Source organism: Muntiacus reevesi, chromosome 5, assembly GCF_963930625.1.
Source record: "Muntiacus reevesi chromosome 5, mMunRee1.1, whole genome shotgun sequence".
Lineage (NCBI taxonomy): Eukaryota > Metazoa > Chordata > Mammalia > Artiodactyla > Cervidae > Muntiacus > Muntiacus reevesi.
This window is the reverse complement of record NC_089253.1, coordinates 125,401,163-125,423,315: the sequence shown is the minus strand read 5'-3', so window position 1 is coordinate 125,423,315 and position 22,153 is coordinate 125,401,163. Positions and strand designations below refer to the sequence as shown.

The 22,153-nt window shown below is 60.9% G+C and overlaps 1 protein-coding gene across 2 annotated transcripts; it reads right to left on the bottom strand.

Moving 5' to 3' along the window:
• Positions 1-1,612: 1,612 nt before the first annotated feature.
• Positions 1,613-18,087, bottom strand: LAD1 (ladinin 1). 2 transcript variants are annotated; one of them, XM_065937298.1, is made up of 10 exons: positions 17,478-18,087; positions 7,234-7,368; positions 5,609-6,254; positions 5,122-5,232; positions 4,792-4,835; positions 3,065-3,137; positions 2,844-2,981; positions 2,515-2,601; positions 2,216-2,296; positions 1,613-2,043 (listed from the first exon to the last, which is right to left on the bottom strand). In XM_065937298.1, exons 1-10 carry the CDS (start codon positions 17,513-17,515, stop codon positions 2,038-2,040), a joined length of 1,359 nt encoding a protein of 452 aa, XP_065793370.1. In that variant the 5' UTR covers positions 17,516-18,087; the 3' UTR covers positions 1,613-2,037. The 2 variants fall into 2 exon arrangements, with proteins under 2 accessions (XP_065793370.1, XP_065793371.1); XM_065937299.1 differs by having other exon boundaries at positions 2,216-2,290; positions 17,478-18,084.
• Positions 18,088-22,153: the final 4,066 nt, after the last annotated feature.

The window sequence follows — 22,153 nt, the reverse complement described above, 5'->3', positions numbered from 1 at the left end:
CACGCCAGCAGATCCAGGGTGGGACCGGCTGAAGACACACCAGCAGCCGGCACCAGGGGACAGTGAGCAGCCAGGCCGCCATCTGCTCTCCTGGTCTGGCCCCCGGGGGCACAGCCAGGCTTTGTGTCCTGGCCCGAAATCTCCTGCAATTTAGGAACTGCTTTTCCTACGGCTTCCCTTAACTTGAATACTTCGGTGAGCACCTTGTAAGCTCAAAAGTCCTTCAAACAGGACAGAATTTGCTTGCGTGGATGCCTGGGAGAGGGCTCTGGCACCCGAGGCCCCACAGGAAAAGCCTGCAGGTTCCTGGCACCCATGGCCTGACTGTGTGCAGCCTCCAGGGACCGTGCTAAGGCAGGATGGACTCAGAGCGCAGGCGGCCGTCACTGCAGCTGCCACAGCTGGCCTGCCTCGGACGCTCTGCCCTTGCAGACGAGGTGAAGTCACCTCCCCGAGCTTACAGCAGAGGAGGGACGAGAATGCAGAGACGGTGTCCTCAGCCCTGAGGGCCTGTGCTGCCCCCGCAGGGAGCCGGGCAGCCTCTCCACGGCCCCTGTCAGGCAGGTGCCCAGGCTGCGTGCTGTCCTCACACGTCACCCTGAGGTCGCCCTGGGCGTGCATCCCCCCCAGAAGGGTGAGTGCAGGGCCTTCGTGTGTGTGATGAGTGAGTGCAAAGGGGTGGGCGGCGTGGTGCTGCCTTCTGCACCCTGCCCAGGCAGCCGCGATGGGCACCAAGGGCTCCCCCCGGGGACAGCAGCACCAGATGCCCAGACCCCAGGGCCAGGTGGGCCAAGACCCCTCGGGTCCCTCTCAGACCCCCATGCTGGAGGGAGGGCTCTGCTGTGCTGGGCAAAGCCCCCGCCACAACCTTCCCTAGTGGAGCAGGCAGGCGCTCAGCACCTCTCCGTCGCTTGCTGACCAAGCTCCTGGTGGGGCAGCCCAGAGCGGGGCCTGCCTCTCTGGGGGCGCCCAGCCCAGCCCAGCCCTCCTGGCTCCGTCCAGCAGCTCCAGGGTTGCACGTGTGGTGGTGGGTGGGGGTGGCCGGCCAGGGCCTCCGGGTCCCACTGCCCCCAGCTCCAGGCGGGCATGGGGCCAGCCATGTAAGACCCCCTGCTGGAGGCGGGCCAGTCTGGGCTCACAGGCGGGGCCCCAAGGCCCTTCCGTCCCTGGCCCCAGGACACGGGACGGGAGCCTCCCTCAGGACCAGGCCCATAGAGGGGCTGGGGCAAAGCGGGTGTGGGGTGTCACTGACTCCAGAGAAACCCACCTGAGAGCAGGATTCTAATGTTAGGTCTAGTGATGGGAAAATGTGTGGACCACACACACACACACACACACGTACACCCCACACATACACACACCCTCAGCCACACACAGCATGCAGGCTGGCTCCGGCTGCTTTGGTCTAGACTCAGCTCAGCATCCCCCTGGCCCACTGAGGGCAGGGGAGCAGAGGACCGGGTTTGGGGGCAGGTGTGCAGGGCTGTGGCCGCAGAGGCTGCTGGTAGACCAATGCCTGCCCCCCTTGGGCCCCTGCAGCCAAAACATTCTCCTCAAGCCATTCAGTCTCCACTGAAAAGCAAAGCTTCCAGAGGAATTATTTTTAAGGTATTATTGGTCACACCTGAGAGTGAATGAGTTTATCATCTCTTTCCCGAGAGTGGGGAGAGGGCACAGGACGGCTTGGCTAGAGCAGCAGGTGGGGCATGAAGGGGAGTGAGGCAGGGCCTGGGAGGGGTCGGCACAGCCCCTCCAGCCTGGCAGGCAGCGCAGGGACGGTGGGGGCCAGCCGGGGAGAGGTGCACAGAGACACTGGTGCGACCCGACGGCCCCGGAGGAAGAGGAAGAACAGGAGTCCACATAGACAGGGTGGCAAGGCTGTGTGCAGACGCACAGTGCCTGCAGCCGGCCAAGGCACGGGGCACGCCTGCCTGCTCCAGAGGGGTGGGGAGGATGCTGGCCAGCGTCCTCCCGGGTCCAGGGCAGGAAGCGGGCGGGAGAAGTGACCGCCATGGCTGCTGGCCTGAGACTGGCTCCTCACACCTGCGGGACCAAGGGTGGTTAGGATGAGGGGTTTCCCAGGGCAGTGCAGGGATGTCCCCTTTTCCCCAGGCCCCCCGCACTGGGCAGAGCCCAGGCTTGCAGTGGAGGAGTCGGCGCCTGCCAGCCCGAATTCTCTAGAAACAGCCACCCCAGCCCCTGGGCCCACGCTCACTTCGGCACCCAACGGGCTCTCTGGCTTCTTCCTCCACTGAGGCCTCCCGCCAGCTGCCGACTCCCTCTGCATCTCCTGGTTCTCGGTGTTGGGATAGAGACCGGGCTTAGGCTACCGAAGGGCCCCCGGGCTTGCGCCGTCCTCTCCGCGCTCTGACCCGCAGGCTTCCCCACGCCGTCCCGCATGCAGAGCATCTCCACTGCGCTCGGGGCTGTCCCTCCCCTGACGGGTCATCCCGCTATGCGAGGCCTGCAGGGAGACCGGGGTGGGGGTGGGGGCGGGGCAGAGGGGCGCGGTACCTGAGGGCCCTGCTGTGCTGACTCCTGGGTCCTGCTGATCCACAGGTTGAGCCGCGACGTCACCACCCCCGAGAGCTGCAAGTTCTCCTGAGAAGAGAGCTTCCACCTTGGGGCTGGGCTGGCATCTCCAGAGGGCCCCCCTCACCACATCCGCACAACTCAGGCCACGGGACCCTCCCCCACAGCTGTGTGTACAGCTGGGCTGGGGGCTCAGCGACAGGCATGGCCGGGCCCTCGAGTCCACCAAATGGATGCAGGAAAGCACGGAGCTGTCCTGTAGACCCCAGGCTCAGTGGCCTGCAGACACCTGGCGGGCCAGAGCCACTTACCTTGCGGCTGGAGGCTGGGCCTTCTCGGCTCTGGCCCACCAGCTCTTTCTCAAAGAGGTGGCGCTTGCTGGCGACATCCACGGGAGCCACGAAGAACTCAGTGCGGGATGGGCTTGCACACCTGACGGACTCTGATCTCTGGGAGCAGAGAGCACAGGCCACTGACCCTGGAGGGTGAGGCCCCGGCACGCCCAGCACACTCCAGGGACTGGCCCGCTCACCTGTATGGCCGAGTGGTATCGCTCCAGCTTTGGGCCTAATTTGACCGAGCTGGCCGGGAGCCTCACGCTGGCGCTACAGGGCAGGAAGACAGGGTGAGACAAAGCAGGTGAGGCTCTGCCCACCCACGGGACACTGGGCCTGCCCCTGCACCCCACCTCACTCTGGCAAAGAGAATACGGCCTCCATAAAGACTGAGGGGTCTCCCTGTCCTCCTGAGACATGTTCCATTCAGCAGGACCCCCCAGACCAGAAACAGCTGCTGTCCCTGCCCCATGGAGTCAGTCCTGCCTCAGACGCTGCTCCCCTCTGTCCACCTTCCAACCCCCCCAGTCCCCAAGGCCCCCATCCCAGATCAACCCCATCCTGCTCTCAGGCACAAGCAGCATGAAAGGCTCACGACCAGGGTCTGATGCCCTCCTGACTTGGCACCCCCACCCTGCTCCCCATTCTGCCATGCCAGCTGGCTGGCCTCCACATGGGCTCCGATACAAGCCCCTCCACTCGCCAACCCTCCATCCAGAGCTGCCTGCAGAGTTCTCCACACCTCATGCCCCCTGATGCCCACTGCCCCGTGTCCTCACCCCGCTCTCTCACAGAGCTCTCCTCACCTCACGCCCCCTGATGCCCGTTGCCCCGTGCCCTCACCCTGCTCCCTGAGAGCTCTCCCCACCTCACGCCCCCTGATGCCCACCGCCCCGTGCCCTCACCCCGCTCTCTCACAGAGCTCTCCCCACCTCACACCCCCTGATGCCCACCGCCCCGTGCCCTCACCCTGCTCCCTGAGAGCTCTCCCCACCTCACGCCCCCTGATGCCCACCGCCCCGTGCCCTCACCCCGCTCTCTCACAGAGCTCTCCCCACCTCACGCCCCCTGATGCCCGCCGCCCCGTGCCCTCACCCCGCTCTCTCACAGAGCTCTCCCCACCTCACGCCCCCTGATGCCCGCCACCCCGTGCCCTCGCCCCGCTGAGAGCTCTCCCCACCTCACGCCCCCTGATGCCTGCCACCCCGTGCCCTCACCCTGCTCTCTGAGAGCACTCCCCACCTCACGCCCCCTGATGCCCGCAGCCCCGTGCCCTCGACCCGCTCTCTGAGAGCTCTCCCCACCTCATGCCCCCTGATGCCTGCCACCCCGTGCCCTCACCCCGCTCTCTGAGAGCTCTCCCCACCTCACGCCCCCTGATGCCCGCTGCCCCGTGTCCTCACCCCGCTCTCTCACAGAGCTCTCCCCACCTCACGCCCCCTGATGCCCGCCGCCCTGTGCCCTTGCCCCGCTCTCTCACAGAGCTCTCCCCACCTCACGCCCCCTGATGCCCGCCGCCCCATGCCCTCACCACACTTTCACAGGCTGAGCTCCCCTGCCCACAAGGGGCTCCGACCCTCGGTTCCCATTCTGAACCCCCAGCACCTCCGTGCCCCATGGTTCTTGCACGTCTCATTCTGATGCAAGGGCAGCGACTCCCTCATCCACTGTGTGCCCCACGCCCCCCGGCCTCGCCCAGGACCACTGGCCTCAGAGATAGTCTTGGGGCAGACAGTGCGGCCTGCGTGCAAGAATCCCCAGTGCTTGACTCAGATGACCCTGGCGCACCCACTCCCCCCAGGGTACCCCCGTGGCTCTGGATGGCCCCTCCCGCCCACCCCCTCCAGGCAGCCGGACTCTCCCATTGCTGCACCTCGGGCCTCAGCCCCACGTCAGACAAGCCCTGGGGCCCCCAGGCCCTGACCTGCGGGTTAAGGCCACCTCTGAGCTGTCTCTCCGGGGGCTCATCTGGAAGGAGAAGGAAGGTGCCAGTGAGCGGGGTCCATGGCAGCCACGGCCTCCGCAAGGGAGGACTCAGCTCTCAGAACGCAGCCTGCCCTGGGGTCTGCCCCCGGTCTATACAGACCCCAGCCACACCCCATGAAAGGCCCACCTCTGGCCTGGGGCACAGCCCCTCCCATCAAGCCAGGTCAGCAGCCCCCCCTTGAGGCCCCCCAGATCTTCTCGGGGTGCCTCCTGCCTGCCTCCCCACTGCCCCAAGCCCTGTGGGGGGGCCCTTGGCAGCCAGGCTCACCCGGAAGGAGATGGTGCGGGGGCTGGAGCGCTGCAGGGCGCTGCTGAAGGTGGGCGAGGCCCGTGTCGGTGATGGGGTCTCGGCCTCAGCCTCCGTGCAGGGGGTCCTCACCTGGACAGAGCAGGGGGCAAGTCATGCGGGAGGACGGGCAGCCTGGAGCCCCCGTGGGCCCGGCTCACCCCAGCAGCCACAGGGCAGGGGCAGCAGGCTGGTCCTCTGCTCCCACCTGCTGCCTGGGCTGTGGGGGTGCGGCCACAGGCCCAGGGCCAGACCAGGAAACAGGGCTTCTAGGGGCAGGGGGCTTCTAGAAGCATCTGAGTCTTCCCTGGAGTCTGGGCCTGGGATGAGAGTGTTGTGTGGGTGCCAGGTGAGACCCCAGCCCAGTCCCCTGTCCTACAGGCGGCAGAGCAGGTGAGGAGAGGAGACACAGCTGGGGCTGGCCTGGAGGGAGGAGGACAGGAGACAGGGAGGCGGAGTCACCGCGCACCTGCAGAGTGACGGGCGGGAGGCCGCACGCCCGGGGCAGAGGCCCCGCCGAGGACTTGGGATCCTTCTCAGGCCCAGCGTCCCGCTGCCTCCTGGGGCTGGACAGGCGCCCCACTGAGGCTGGGTGCTCCCAGGCCTGGGGCCGCGCTGGGGCCACGGCCCTGCCTGGGGCCAGCTGTGTCTCGGGGGCCGGGGTCTTCTCGAAGACAGTGGCTTTCTCAGACACCAGTCTCTTCTCCGAGATGCTGGCTTTGTCTAGAACCGCCCTCTTTCCTGAGACAGCTCTCTCCTCCAGCACAGCGATCTTCTGGGACACGGAGCATTTACTGGGGCTGGGGGTCTCAGGGTCCAGGTTTGCTTCCGGCTCAAGTGTCTTCCCCGCAGCAGACAGCTTCTCAGAGCCCGCAGGCGCCCTGCCCGCCAGGCTCCCCTCCTCCGCGGACCTTCTTTCCAGGCTCGGTCTCCGGCCGGGCGGCAACTGCACCTGCTCCTCAGGCACCGGGGGCGGCTGCCTGGCCTCCTCCTGGGCTTCCTGGCACCTCTGCCTCTGCTCCTGCCGCGTCCTCAGGACAGCCCGGACGTCCTCCTCATCTCTGGGGTCTGGGGCCAGTGGCTGGGGCCCCTCTGCTTCCTCCACGCTCAGTAGTCTGAGTCGGAAGGGAGATGGTGGGAGACAGTCAGTGGCAGGAGAGACCCTGGGAGCACCCGACCCAGGGGGATGCCTCAGGGCACCTGATGCCCTCCCAACCCCTCGAGCCACTGTCCCTTAAATCAGGATCGCTTTCATGCTTTACCCATCAGGCTTCCGAGGTATCATCTGAACAAAGCACAAGAGGCTTTAAAAATTACAAACACCTGTAAGGTGCAACCACTCCATGCTCAACAAACACCTCTCCTGTGTCAGGCCCTGCTGCTTACAGATGAGGAGCAGAGATGGGCAGGGAGCTGGCCCGAGTCACACGGGGACGGGCAGGGAGCTGGGAGTGGAGCCCAGGCCTCCGCAGCCACATGGGTGCAGCACAGGCCGCACACCCCGCGGCCCCCTCTCCAGGAGCCGGGGAGGCACACACGAGGCTGCCCCAAACCCAGCCTGCAGCAGAGAGGCCCCTCCTGCACCTCCACCCGCCCGCCCATGGCTTGGGTGAGTTCACTCGCTCGCTGAGCCCGCTGCCAGATCTGCGAACTGGGCTCATCCAGAGGCGAGAGGAGACGCATCCCCTGAGTGGGCCCTGTCCCCACAGACAGGTGTGTCAGGGTGCTCAGCCTGGGGGCTGATGGTCAGGCCAGTGGCGCCTCCTTCCCGTCAGAAACCACTGGGGTCCACTAGCGGGAAGGGGCCAGGCTGAAGGGGCATGGTCAGCCCAGGGCCCGACAAGCCCCAGGCCCTGCCCCCGGTGCACGAGCCGCACACTCTCTGACCACTGCTCACACGTGAGGCGGGTTAGCACCCTCTCAGGAGCATGGAAGGATGAGCTACGCTTATAAAATGCCCAGCAAGAGTGGCCCAGCTCACCCACATTGGTCGTGACTGCTGTCCTGACCAGGGTGGGGCCGCAGAAAGTCAGCATGCTCCCCGGGCAGGGGTGGCTGGTCTATCCTCACTGGGATCCCACCTCCCACCCGCACCTCTCGGGGGCCGGTGGGTCCTCATCCCGGGCAGGTAGGTCCTCGTCATCCGTGGCGAAGCTCAGGTTCCGGTGTCGCCGCCGGCGTTCTCGTTCCTGTTCCTCCTCATCCTCCAGGGTCCACTGCCGGGTCAGGCTGGGGGGTACAGGGGTCAGTGAGGCCTCAGGGTGATGCCCAGAGTGTCCCCGTGGTTGACATTGGGGGGAGGGGGTGGTGGGCCAGACTTCACCCTGAACCCCCATTGGAACTGGGGGTCTACTTGCCTGGGCCCCCTGCACCCCCACTGCAATGGGGGTCCACCCACCTAGGTGCCCCCACACCCCCACTGGAACGGGGGCCCACCTGTCTGGACACTCCACACCCCCACTGGAATGGGGGTCCACCCGCCTGGGGACCCCCCCATGCCCCCACTGGAACAGAGGTCTGCCCACCTGGCCCCCCGCACCCCCACTGGAATGGGGGTCCACCTGCCTGGGCCCCCACACCCCCACTGGAATGGGGGTCCACCTGCCTGGGCCCCCACACCCCCACTGGAATGGGGGTCCACCCGCCTGGGCCCCCGCACCCCCACTGGAATGGGGGTCCACCTGCCTGGGCCCCCACACCCCCAGTGGAATGGGGGTCCACCCGCCTGGGTGCCCAGGGACATGGCAGGGCGGGTGTCCTTGGCCTGAAGGAGGCAGGTGAACCTCGCAGAGCCCGGCTTTGATCTGAGGCTCTTAGCTGAACAGTTACTGAAAAACATTCCAGCTCCCCAGCTCCCCTGGGACATCCCATTCCCCCAGACACAGATCCCAGATGAACCAGCCATCCCTAAAGGGGAACCCAGCATCACTTCCCTTACCACCTAGGTGCTCCGTCAGCCTCCTTCACCTTCGAAAACCAGCCTCCCCATGTGCAGCAGCAAGGGGCACAGCCTGCCTCTGGCCCCCGGTCACCCTCCCAGCCATAGTCACTCACAGTCACTCACACCAGTCACTCTCCCAGCCATAGTCACTCACAGTCACTCAGTCACTCTCCCAGCCTTAGTCACTCACAGTCACTCAGTCACTCTCCCAGCCTTAGTCACTCACAGTCACTCAGTCACTCTCCCAGCCTTAGTCACTCACAGTCACTCAGTCACTCTCCCAGCCACAGTCACTCACAGTCACTCAGTCACTCTCCCAGCCTTAGTCACTCACAGTCACTCAGTCACTCTCCCAGCCTTAGTCACTCACAGTCACTCACACCAGTCACTGTCCCAGCGACAGTCACTCACAGTCACTCACACCAGTCACTCTCCCAGCCTTAGTCACTCACAGTCACTCACACCAGTCACTGTCCCAGCGACAGTCACTCACATCAGTCACTGTTCCAGCGACAGTCACTCATAGTCACCCTCTCAGCCATAGTCACTCACACTCACTCACAGTCACTCTCCCAGCGACAGTTACTCACAGTCACTCACACCAGTCACCCACCCAGCCTTGGTCACTCACAGTCACTCAGTCACTCTCCCAGCCTTAGTCACTCACAGTCACTCAGTCACTCTCCCAGCCTTGGTCACTCACAGTCACTCTCCCCGCCATAGTCACTCACAGTCACTCAGTCACTCTCCCAGCCTTAGTCACTCACAGGCACTCATAGGCACTCTCCCAGCCACAGTCACTCACAGTCACTCAGTCACTCTCCCAGCCTTGGTCACTCACAGTCACTCACTCTCCCAGCCTTAGTCACTCACAGTCACTCAGTCACTCTCCCAGCCTTGGTCACCTACAGTCACTCACTCTCCCAGCCTTAGTCACTCACAGGCACTCACAGTCACTCTCCCAGCCATAGTCACTCACAGTCACTCAGTCACTCTCCCAGCCTTGGTCACTCACAGTCACTCACTCTCCCAGCCTTAGTCACTCACAGGCACTCACAGTCACTCTCCCAGCCACAGTCACTCACAGTCACTCAGTCACTCTCCCAGCCTTGGTCACTCACAGTCACTCACTCTCCCAGCCTTAGTCACTCACAGGCACTCAGTCACTCTCCCAGCCACAGTCACTCACAGTCACTCAGTCACTCTGCCAGCCTTGGTCACTCACAGTCACTCACTCTCCCAGCCTTAGTCACTCACAGGCACTCAGTCACTCTCCCAGCCACAGTCACTCACAGTCACTCAGTCACTCTCCCAGCCTTGGTCACTCACAGTCACTCACTCTCCCAGCCTTAGTCACTCACAGTCACTCAGTCACTCTCCGAGCCTTGGTCACCTACAGTCACTCACTCTCCCAGCCTTAGTCACTCACAGTCACTCAGTCACTCTCCCAGCCACAGTCACTCACAGTCACTCAGTCACTCTCCCAGCCTTGGTCACTCACAGTCACTCTCCCCGCCATAGTCACTCACAGTCACTCTCCCAGCCACAGTCACTCACAGTCACTCAGTCACTCTCCCAGCCTTGGTCACTCACAGTCACTCACACTCCCAGCCATAGTCACTCACAGGCACTCATAGTCACTCTCCCAGCCACAGTCACTCACAGTCACTCAGTCACTCTCCCAGCCTTGGTCACTCACAGTCACTCACTCTCCCAGCCTTAGTCACTCACAGTCACTCAGTCACTCTCCCAGCCTTGGTCACCTACAGTCACTCACTCTCCCAGCCTTAGTCACTCACAGGCACTCACAGTCACTCTCCCAGCCACAGTCACTCACAGTCACTCAGTCACTCTCCCAGCCTTGGTCACTCACAGTCACTCACTCTCCCAGCCTTAGTCACTCACAGGCACTCACAGTCACTCTCCCAGCCTTGGTCACTCACAGTCACTCAGTCACTCTCCCAGCCTTGGTCACTCACAGTCACTCACTCTCCCAGCCACAGTCACTCACAGGCACTCACAGTCACTCTCCCAGCCACAGTCACTCACAGTCACTCAGTCACTCTCCCAGCCTTGGTCACTCACAGTCACTCACTCTCCCAGCCACAGTCACTCACAGGCACTCACAGTCACTCTCCCAGCCACAGTCACTCACAGTCACTCAGTCACTCTCCCAGCCTTGGTCACTCACAGTCACTCACTCTCCCAGCCACAGTCACTCACAGGCACTCAGTCACTCTCCCAGCCTTAGTCACTCACAGGCACTCAGTCACTCTCCCAGCCTTGGTCACTCACAGTCACTCACTCTCCCAGCCTTGGTCACTCACAGTCACTCACTCTCCCAGCCACAGTCACTCACAGGCACTCAGTCACTCTCCCAGCCTTGGTCACTCACAGTCACTCACTCTCCCAGCCATAGTCACTCACAGGCACTCACAGTCACTCTCCCAGCCACAGTCACTCAGAGTCACTCAGTCACTCTCCCAGCCTTGGTCACCTACAGTCACTCACTCTCCCAGCCATAGTCACTCACAGGCACTCACAGTCACTCACTCTCCCAGCCTTAGTCGCTCACAGGCACTTTCACACCCATCACTCTCCCATCCACAGTCACTCAGTCGCTCACAGGCACTGTCTGAGCCATAGTGACTCTCACACTGAGCCCTGTCATAGCCACCCCCCAGAACCCCCCTTTCACCGTCCCGCCTCCAGCACCCTGCCCCAGCCTCCCACCAGTCATCCTCACCCACCTGCCCAGGCACCTACCTCCCCCCAGCACCCCACCCCTATTCTAGTCAAAGAGCAAAGAACCTCTGAGGAACCGAGCTGGGCCAGCCTCCCACTGGGAACTGTGTGGCCACAGATCCACCCGCCAAACACCGAAACAGGGAGGTGAGCCCCGCTCTGCACCAGGAGGGGAAGGGCTGGACTTCAGAGGGGGGACAGGACAGCCTGGAGGCCAGAGGCGGAGCCTGCAGGGAGGGGGGCCGGGGGCGGGGACTGCGGGGAGCGAGGCCAGGCTTCCCCTGGAGAAGCTCCAGGCCGTGTGGGCCGTGGGCACCTTCCAGCGCTGTCTGGGCCCCGATCAGAAGGGTCCGGGGAAGGCCGCCCTCTCGCCTCCCGGCATCGCTGCAGGGTAGTAAGGCCCCCGCCTGGTCAGCGCCCAAACCTGTTCCCCAGCCTCTCCGCCGCCCTGTTTCTACCGTGGCCTCGCCTGCCTCTACAGAGTCTCATGTGCAACCACGGAAGAAGTATCACAAGAGGAGCAGGCACGTTTCCAGGGGGAAACCCACAAATTTTATCAACTGAATGACATATAAAACCTATCTAAGAAGCTTCCTAAAGGAAAGAGCCCCCCAACCCTGGGGAGACTTCTGCAGGGCCAGGTCAGACAGCCTGCTTGATCCTCCCACCTAAGGGGGGTCACTTCCCTGCACCTCCCCAGTCCTCCTCCCTAAAAGGGGCAGGAGCCACACCACCACCCTGACCTCTTCATTCAGGCCCAGTGTCATGTTTACTGACCTGGTGTTTGGTAAACTCATGTGTTTTGAGCAGGGTCTACACACAAGCGGGTTCCAGGGCTCTCCCACTCGTGAACAAAAGGACAGGAGGGACCAAGGACAAGGGGCAGCAGTGCTGGAGGGGACAGAGCTCCAAGGAGCAGGGTGTGCTGGCGGAGTGTGAGCCCACGCCTGCCAGCATGTGCAGCGTGGGGACGCGGGCGCCAGGGTGGGTGCTTGGGGACCAAGGAGACGCGGGTTCACTCCGTGTGTGGGTAGCCACTAGGAGACTTAAGTGATGGATCTGGGACACAATTTGAAGGCAGAGTTCACTGGGTTTGCTGGGGGGCTGGATGGGGATGGGGGGCCAGCGAGGAAACAAGAAAAATGAAGGAAAGCGGGCTTGAGCAGCTCCTGTGATGCTTTTAGAAGGCTGGGGGCCATCGGAGAGGGAGGGGTTCAGTGAGATGTCTGCAGCAGTTGTGGGGGGAGGGGGGCAGGAAGACATGAAGGGTGAGGAGACACTCACTCAACGGAGGAGGGAGGAGCCAGCCTGGCGGACTGCAGGAAGAGGATATGCTGGAACCGCAGGAAGGGGCCCGCTGAGGCAATGCTGGGCAAAGAGGCTCCCAGACCCTTAGAAAGAGCCCGACTAGACAAGAGACAACCAGGGGCTCCAGAAGGAGGAGCTGGTGATGCCCAGCATCTGAGAAGGGTTAACAAGAAGCGGCATCAGAGATTTGCAAACAAAGTGTGGAGACTTGTCCCACGGGGAGAGAAAAGGCCATAGGACAGGGAGCAGCCACCACGGTGCTCAGAACACACGGGCCACCAAACATGGTGCCAGGTACAGGGGGCAGGGCGCTCCTCCTCGCGGGGTCACCAGATCTCTGCCTGACATGTGGGAGCACAAAGGGACAGCACACCCTAGGCCCCACACTGGCACTTGCCCACACCTGGCCGTCAGGCTCACTGGCGGTGCAGACCTCAGCACCCCTGCCTGTCAGGGCTCGACTACCCCTGAGTGGGTGGGAAGGGCTCCAGCCCAGGCCCCACGGCCTTGATCACGGGGTGGAAACTGGACCACCCCAGGCTTCTGCCCTCACCCACTCCGCGGGAACCCACGGCCCCTCCAACCAGGTCCAGGTGATAAAGGCCCCCTGCACGTGGCTTCCCCTGGGTCCACATGGTCAGCCCTCCCCCTGTGGACCCTCCCTCAAGTCCACAGTTTGGGGTTGGCCATGCACTGCAGAGATGAGGGACCACCCCCGACAGGGAGACTGGCCCACAAAGCCGGGACTCCCCCACACACCTGTGGCCAGGCAGGGATGGAACGCCCAGGATTCCTTGGGCCTGAGCGAGCCTGTTCCCACGCAGGCTGCTCAGCCCTCAGGGGAGCTGCTGGTTTGTCAGTGGAGCCTGGGTCAGACAGCGTGTGATCTGTCGGAGCCTAGTCTCAGGAAAGTGACTCACCCCAGACAGCTCCTTGCCCGTAGGGTGTCAGCCCAGGTGCCCTGGAGTGACCCCCAGCTGTACATCAAGACCCCTGCTCACCTCGGTGATGTGGTCACCCACCCAACCACACCCCCCAGCCCAAGAGAAACGTTATCTCCACCAAACAAAGAGCTACCCTTCTTAGGAGAAGGAAAGGGAAAGAAGGACAGGAGGGGTAGAGGTCAGGCTCCCAGGGGGGCAGGTGAAGCCCCAGCAATGAATATACAGTACCCAAAGGCCCAGGGCAATGCCAAAGAATGTTCAAACTTCTGGACAATTGCATTCATTTCACATGCTGCTAAGGTTATGTTCAAAATCCTTCCAGTTAGGCTTCAATAGGACGTGAACTGTGAACTTCCAAATTGCGAAACTGGGTTTAGAAAAGGCAGAAGAACCAGAGATCAAATTGCCAACATCTGCTGGATCATAGAGAAAGAAAGGGAATTCCAGAAAAACAACTACTTCTGCTTCATTGACTACGCTAAAGCCTTTGACTGTGTAGATCACAACAATCTGTGGAAAATTCTCTAAGAGATGGGAATACCAGACCACGATGTTACCTGCCTCCTGAGAAACCTGTATGCAGGACTGGTTCAAAGTTGGGAAAGGAGTACAACAAGGCTGTATATTATCACCCTTATAACTTAAATGCAGACTATAACTTATATGTCTGTAACTTACATGCAGACTACATCATGCAAAATGCAGCTGGATGAATCCGAAGCTGGAATCAAGATTGCCGGGAGAAATATCAACAACCTCAGATATGCAGATGATACCATTCTTAGGGCAGAAAGTGAAGAGGAACTAAAGAGCCTCTAGATGAGGATAAAAGAGGAGTGAAAAAAACTGGCTTAAAACTCAACATTCAAGAAACTAAAATCATGGCATACAGTCCCATAACTTCAAGGCAAATAGATGGGGAAAAGGTGGAAGAAGAGACAGATTTTGTTTTCTTGGGCTCCAAAATCACTATGGACGGTGACTGCAGCCATGAAATTAAAAGATGCTTGCTCCTTAGAAGGAAAGCCATAACAAACCTAGATAGTGCATAGAAAAACAAAGACATCACTTTGCCAACAAAGGTCCATATAGTCAAAGTTACGATTTTTCCAGCAGTCATGTATGGATGTGACAGTTGGACCATAAAGAAGGCTGAGCACCAAAAAATTGATGCCTTTGAATTATGCTGCTGGAGAAGACTCTTGAAAGTCTCTTGGACAGCAAGGAAATCAAACCAGTCCATCCTGAAGGGAATCAACCCTGAATATTCATTGAAAGGACCAATGTTGAAGCTGAAGCTCCAATACTTTGGCCACCTGATGGGAAGAGCCAACTTATTGAAAAATATCCTGATGCTGGGAAAGATTGAAGGTGGGAGGAGAAGGAACGACAGAGGATGAGATGGTTGGATGCCATCACCAACTCAACAGACATGAGTTTGAGTAAGCTCCAGGAGTTGGTGATAGACAGGGAAGCCTGGCCTGCTGCGGTCCATGGGGTCACAAAGACATGACTAAGGGACTGAACAACAACAAAGGGCCCAGAGCAGTGCTCAGCACTCAGAAGCACACATGTTTGGTGAATACAGTGACCAGTAAACCAATAAATAACAGAAGCAGTGAGGGCTCTGACATGTCTCTAGACAGCACCGGGTGCTCACAAGCGTGACTGACAAGAGGCCCCCACAACCTTGAGGAATGCGGGGTGGGGGGGGCACCTCCATTCTGCAGATGAGGCTTCCAAGGCTCGCAGGATCAGCCACGTACCCAAGGCAGGATGGCCAGTAAAAGAAGGAGCCGAGGTTCCCAGCCACGGAAGCCTGTTAACCACAAGGCCCAGTGCCCGGGAAGGATGCCCGGGGAGGCTCCACCTTCTCAGGAGCCCAGAAGCTGAGCAGTTGGAGGGAGTGGGGTGCCTGAGAGGGGCCAGAAGGTGTAGGACTCCCCAGCTCGGTTTGCGCTCCGGTGCAGCCTGGGGAAGCAGGTTTGGGGAGACCCAGTGGCCAACAGTTTGTCCTTTAGAGCATCAGGGTCAGTGCGCGCCGACACCCGGGGGTGCCAGCCACGGCCACCAGCTGAAGTTCCACCAGCCGCCCCCGCCCCACCCCCCACCACCTAGCCGGCACTGGGACACGCAGCCCTCTCCACTCCAGGCAGGCCTGCCAGCCCCCACGCTCCATCCTTAGAGGAAGGGATCTCCTGTTCCCTTCTGTGTTTCAGGAAACTCCCTGCCCACTGTGCAGGGAAGAGCCGGTTCGGCTCCCTCCCCCAGACTCTTCTTCCTGAGTCTGCCCTGCCCATGGTCAGCAGCTGAGGGCAGGGGTGTCCCTGCAGGCAGGTTGACCAGCAAAACCCTTCCTTCCTAAGGGAATTGCACAAAGAAGTCCTCTGTGCAACAGGTCAGGGCTCAGCTGCCTGGGGAGGGTTAGCAGGGGAGGGCACAGTGGCCACCCCAGGGCATTCCGTGGAGGCCCAGGCTCAAAGGGCAGGACGTGCAGACCTTGGGAGGGGAAGAGGGGGTGCAGGCCTGACACCAAGCCCTGTGACCTGGGGCTGGTGTGCTGCGGGAGAGGAGCTGGCCTCCCCATGAGAGGGGTCGCTGTGGGTGGTCAGTGAGGTCCCCTCCAGCCCTGACGGTCTAAGGAGAGGTGCCAAGGAGAACCAGGTGGCTTGGGAGGTGGCAGGGCTGTAGGAGGCCAGGCGGGGCAATGATTAACCCCCAACCACTCTGTCCTGGGCACCCGACCCACCCTTGCTCCCCGCGGACAGGGCCCCCCCTCCCCCCCTCCACTGCCTCATGGGCAGGAGAGGGCCAGGCACCAGGCACCTATCCAGGGCCGGGCGTCTGCATTTCAACCTGGCACCAAGGATGGGGGGCATGCCGGCCCTCCGCTGCCCACCTGGGCCTGCCTGGAGCCACGCTCCTCGCCCCCTCCTCAGCACCCCCCACCCTTGCCTGGGAAGCTTGGTTGACAGTGACTCACAGCCCTTCCCTCTGCCAGCTGGGGCTTGTTCCCAGGAGCAGGGCGGAGGGTCCTGGCTCCAGCTGCCTCCTGGGCAAGCATTGCCAACAGCTGCAGCTCCCCAGGGCGCTGAGGAGGCAGGGCAGCTTCCCCAGGACACTCAAGTCCACCCCTGCAGACACAGGAACCCGGGGCCTCTGAGCAGAGGGCCAGTGAAGACCAGATCCTGCACCGTCGTCCTCAATGGACATCTGAGCAGACGCGAATGCCCAAAGCCCAAATGGCAATGTCAGAACCTCCCACCCACCCAGACTTCTCCGCACTATGCACTATGCAGGGCCCACACGTGCTTGTGCACACACACCCGAACACAGACAGGCCCCACCTGGAAGCATAAGACACTCCCGCATCAGACCCACATGCAGAGTCCAAGACCTTGACCGCCAGCCCCACCCTCTGCACAGAACCTCCCTGGGTGTGACTGGCCTCTGAGACGCTGGGCCCCCATCCAGAGCACCAAGCACCTCCTTTCTTGGGTCGTATCCTCCCCTCTCCAGACCCCACAGGCCTCTGCTGCAGAGCAGTGAGGACAGAGAGTCCAGGGGGACCCCAGCCCTGGGGGGTGCTGCCATGGGGGGGTTCCCTGGAGCTTGGGGCCCTTGGGGGGTGGGGGGGAAGGGAGGGTCAAGGTCTTGATGGGCAGAGCTGCCCACACCTGCAGAGGCAGACTGGCCTCCCCACCCAAACACCCACCTGGAGCCAATTTCTACCAGCAAGAGCCTTCAGGTCAAGGAGTAGGGACCCAACTCCTGCCCATCCACTACATGGGCCTCAGTTTTCTGGGGGTGGTGTTGGGCGGGGGGCCAGGAGATGCTCTTGGGGGGACCCCAAGAGAAGTTCAGAGGTCACCAATCTCATGGGGCTGCTGCCTCCTGGACACCCACCCCCCCAGACTTCTCTGACCTGACTAGCTGTCCAGCAGACAAGGATGAGACACCCAGGCCCTGGACCCTTTGAAGGCCCCACTGGTGAGTGAAGACTGAAGCGCAGAGAGGGGAGTGCCAAGCATGAGCTCTCCCAGCCCCGACAGCACCCCAAAACGCTGTGCCCAGAACCTGAGCCTCATCCCTGGAAAGGCACCTGCCCCGCTTGGCCTACTCACTGACCCTCTGAGGTGGTGCAGCGGCCTTCTCCCGGAGGGGCCTCTTAGACTCTCCAGAGAAACACAGGCAGTCAGGGACGGCTGGAAGCTGAGACTTGGCCATTTACCTCCCGAAGCCTCCCCAGCCCCCAGAGCGGCCTCTCCGGGCTGGACAGCCCTCCGCAGGCAGCCTGCTCGGGCCTGCGTCCCCAAGGAGAAAGGAGGGCCGGAACCACGGGGGCCGTGCGGCGTGGCCCCGACCCTGTGGCCCCCGGAGCAGTCAGGACCCCGGCTCACCTGGACAGAGCGGCCCAGTTCTTCCTGTTGACCGACATGCCGCCGGACCGCCGCGCGTCCCGTCCGCTCCGCGCCGCCCCGCGCCCCGCCCGCGGTGCAGGTAGGCTCACCTGGCCTCTTATCCCAGGCCGCGCCCTGCGCAGCCGCAGCCGCGCAGCCGCGCCGCCTGCCGCCTCGGATTGGCCTGTGGGTGGGGTCGTCGTGGACGGAGCCTCCCCGATCCCCACCCCGGCCTCCCGGCCCCGCGCCCTAGACCGGTCGCCGCACTGAGGGACAGACGGACGGATGGGCCGGCGGACGGGCGCCCAGGCCGCGCGGGGCGGGGCGGCCGCCCAGGGTGGGGACCGAGACTTCCTGCTCGGAACCTGTCGAACCAGCCCGCCGGGCCGCCCCCTCCCGCGGGTGCCCGACTGGCAGTGGGGTGCCCCGGGTCAAGCCCGCTCTCCGCCCGCCGACCGGCTCGACCACGCGAAACCCAGTTGGGAAGCGGGTGGGCAGGCGCACATCTTGGATCCGGAGCCAGAGCTCTTCCCAGGAGTGCGCGGGGCGCGGAAAACTGCGGGCACGCCCCGTGCAAAGAGCGCCCCTCCAGAAAGAAGAGCCGGGATTCCTTCTGCACACGGAGCGCTCACGGCTCCGAAGAAGCCAAGGCTTCGGAGGCGCGCTCGGACTTTGGGCTGGCGGGGCAGGGGGTTGAACCCGACCGGCTTTCCCCCGGGGCACAGCGAACAGGGGACTAGAGCGGAAGTTCTGGAGCGAGTGAGGTACCACCTGGCTCCCTTTAGGTGCACGTCCGGCTGCGCGCGCCTCCCATGCTGCAGGACCTCAGGGGACCAGGGAGGGTCAGTGCCTAGCAGGGGAATCTTGTCTTCCCTGGGCATCAGACTGTTGCGGCTCCCAGAGGAAGAAGGTGCAACCCCCGGCACCAGTAGGAGAAGACCGGGGTAGGAGGGCTGGAAATGACGCGGCCTGCTGGGTCTCGCTGGCCAGCCTGGCCCCCTTGGGGCGCTGATCCGGAGCTGGAGGTCTCTACAGTGCCTCCCAGCTCTGAGATCCCCAGTGAAGGGCAAGCCTGCTGCTAAGCAAAAAGCCTGGGCACACAAGGCAGCCCCTTCCCCAAAACCCCCTCCTCCAGGGAGTCCTCCTTCTTGGCTAGAGGAGCTGAACGACTTTCAAGGAATGAGAGCTGGAGACCAGGCTTTGGGCACTGGCATGGATGAGCCATGTGACCTGGGGACAGTCACCTGTTTCCTCTGCCGGGTAGTAGAAATGACACTTTACCCAGCTTCCTTCCAGGTTGTGGGGGTCAAATGAGTCTGCCGCTGAATGCGGGTGAACCTGAGGTGAGCAGTGAGAGCTGCCCAGGTCCATGCGAGGCCAAGGCAGGCAGGCCACTGACTCCTCCAGGGAGAGAGGAAGGGGGGGGTGGCAACAACCCGGCCCCTGTGTTCTGGGACTTGGGGCCACCCCTTCCGGGGTGCCTGCTGTCCCCAGGGACCCAGAAAATGTCCTTCCCTTGGTTTTTCAACTGAGAAAGAAAAGTAACCCTTGTCATTGGAAGCCCAGCCCTTCCAGGGACACTCTGTGAAGCCAGCAGTTTGGAGTGTCTCCAAAAGTTCAAACTCCACCACCGGCACTGTGGACACAAAACCGAAAGACACGGAAGGCTGGTGTGCAGACCCCTCCAGAGGTGCAGGAAAGTGAGCTTCGTGCGTGTTAGGGCCCTACAGTCTGCTGAGGGCAGACCCTTTCTGCGTCCCGGGCACTCGCTCTGCGTGTGCAGCACCAGTGCTGCAGTAACCAGTGTCACCGGCTCAGTGGCTGCAGAGCTCAGGTGTTTATATTCTCACAGTTCCGAGGGCTGTGGTCCCTCAGCGGACCACGCTCCCCCAGAGACCCTGGGGCAGGATCCGTCCTGCGTCCTCCTGCTGCCGGTGGTTGCGGCAGCTCTGGGCCTGCGGTTGCGTGACTCCGTGTCTGCCTTCAGAGGCCCGGGGAGCCGTGCCGGCCTCTCTGCGCCCGCGTCCAAAGTCCCCCTTCTATCAGGACACCAGTCCCTGCCCAGGGCCCACCCTGATCATATCTGCAGAGGCCGGCACTCACAGCTGGCAGGGCTTAGGGGTTGCCCACGTCTTTGTGGGAGAACACAGTTCCTGTTGCAATCAGCAAATGGTGTTGGCTTGCAGTGACTCAAAGATACTGGGGACTCGGTTCCTGACTCCAAAACACTCCCACTCAGGCAGTGGAGAGGCACACACATGTGCTCCTAAACTTGAATTTGCACAGACACGCACAAGCGTACCTACTCACATGTATGCACTCCTCCGTGATGCATACAGCATGCTGTGGTCACGACTGGCTGAGACGGAGGGGACACACACATTCCTATGGTTGATTCACATTGATGTATGGCAGAAACCAACATGATATTGTAAAGCAATTATCCTCCGGTAGAAATAAATTTTTTAAAAGACAGGCTGTGATGAAAATCGAAATTGTTGTATGACAAAACCCACTGAAATGTTGTAAAGTGATTGACCTCCAACTAATAAAATAATATTTAAAAAAAAAAAAAAAAAAATTCTAAAAAAAAAAAAAAAAAAAAAGAAAATCGAAATTGTATCATCAGAAGAGATTAAGTCTAACGGAGTGACTGGGGCACCTTGAAGGGCAAGGACACCCGGGTTGGGCTTGAAGGCTGAGTGAAACAAATTCACTCGTCAGAGAAGGTGGCAACAACCGGCTACAAGACGGGGTGCAAGTGAAGATGCAGGGCTGCGAATGGGAGGCGGTAAGGCAAGGAGAGGCGCTCCTGTCACAGCTTGGCTGTGACCCCGCAGAACAGGGAGGGCCTGAAATGAAAAGATGAACAACGTCTGAGTGGGAAAACCCCTGAGACTTTGCGAGTCAAGAGGTCAGGTTGAAGAGGGGAGGCCACCTCGGAGGGGTTACTTTTAAGTCTATAAAAGAAAGAAGGGGCTTGAGCACCGGCAGCCCAGAGGAGGGGCAGCGGCAGCAGTGGGGCTCCAGAAGGCCGAGCGGTCACAGGGCTGGCCATAGGTGGGGGGCAAGGCCGGGCACCCCACCCCCACAGCTGCAGTAGGGGCAATGAGGGCAGGTGTCCCAGGGGCCTGAGGCTCGGCATCTTGAGACCCAGGGCCTGAGAGTGCGCAACACGGGGCTGTCCGCAGCCCGTGAGGTCAGCAGCACCCCTGGCCAACCCGCTGGGCGGGGAGGCCGTGAGACAGCGGGGAGCTGCCCAGCACAGGCTCGGGACACAGCCCCCGGGGCACGTGCAGGCAGGGGCAGAGGGGACACTCACGAGGCAGGGACAGTGTTCCACTCATCCGTGCCATGCCGTGCCCTGACACTCGAGCGTCCTGAGGAGAGGGGGATGCCTCCTTCACCCGTGTCTAGGCTTGGAGAACTGCAGTAACTTCCTTTGGGAAGGAGACCAGGAAACCCCAGAGGCCCAAGATCGCCTCCACTAGCCAGAGGACTGGGTCGGGTCTCTCAGCACCCAGGACCCATCTTCTCCAGGCTCGGAGTGGCCCTGACGGTAAGTTGCTGCGAGAGCATCTGTGCCACAACCCAGCGAGGGCTGCTGGCCCAGCACTGTGACCGCAGGCACCAGCAGGACTCGGAGCAGCACTGGTTACAGTCGCAAAATTCTGGAGACCACCCAGAGTGTCTGTTCACAGGAAAATGGGGGAGTAAGTGTTGGTGTTTTCTTGTTTTCTTCTGTTACTACAATCTCTGCCTCTGATGAACTTCAAAGCAGAGAGCATTTATGTCTAACTGACAAACAAATACAATGTATTGTTTCAGGAACCAGAAGCACAAAGTACCAGGGGAGTGAAACACACAAGCTGAGAATATGTTTGCCTTTGGGGAGAGAAAGGGCTGTGGTTGGGAAGGGATACACAGGGGCTTCAAAAGCATTTGCGATCACCTGGTTTTTTTAATCAAAGTATAGTTGATTCGCAGTATCGTGTTAGTTTCAGATATACAGCAAAATGATTCAGTTACACATATATACATATATAATTACTTATTTTCTTATTTTCTGATTATTTTCTGCTCTACGTTATTATAAGATATTGAACTGCAATCCCCTAGTTCATAAAATTAGAGGTTGGTGCAGGTTGGTGTGAGCCTGCAGTGGCCACTTCTCCCGGGGAGAATCCAAGAAGACAGGGCTTCTCAGCCCAGGAACCCCTGCTCCAGGGCAGAAGTTTTCAAGACTCCACAGCCAGTGGGAGGGGGAGCCCCTTTCTCTTCCCCTCCCAAGGAAGATGTCAGGCTCTGGAATTCCCAGCCCCCAACTCCTGTCTACACAGGACATAAGGAAACTTCTTTTTCCCCAGGAGCCAGAGTGGAGATTGGTGGGCCCCAGGCCAGGAAGGTTGTGAGTCAGCCTGATGTGTCGGTTCCCACATGAGAGGTAAGACCCACACCCTAAAGAATCCAGGGCAGTGGTTCCCTGACTTTGGATTTTCACAAACTAATACTTTTTAAAAATATGAATATACCAACGGTGTTACCACCATATTGTTCTTTGAAGTAAGAAATTAAAAGACAATAATGACCACCTCCTGTACTCCCACCCGATAAGTAAAGGGTATTTGATACTAAAATAATAAAATTAGGACATGCATTACTTTGTCAACAAAGGT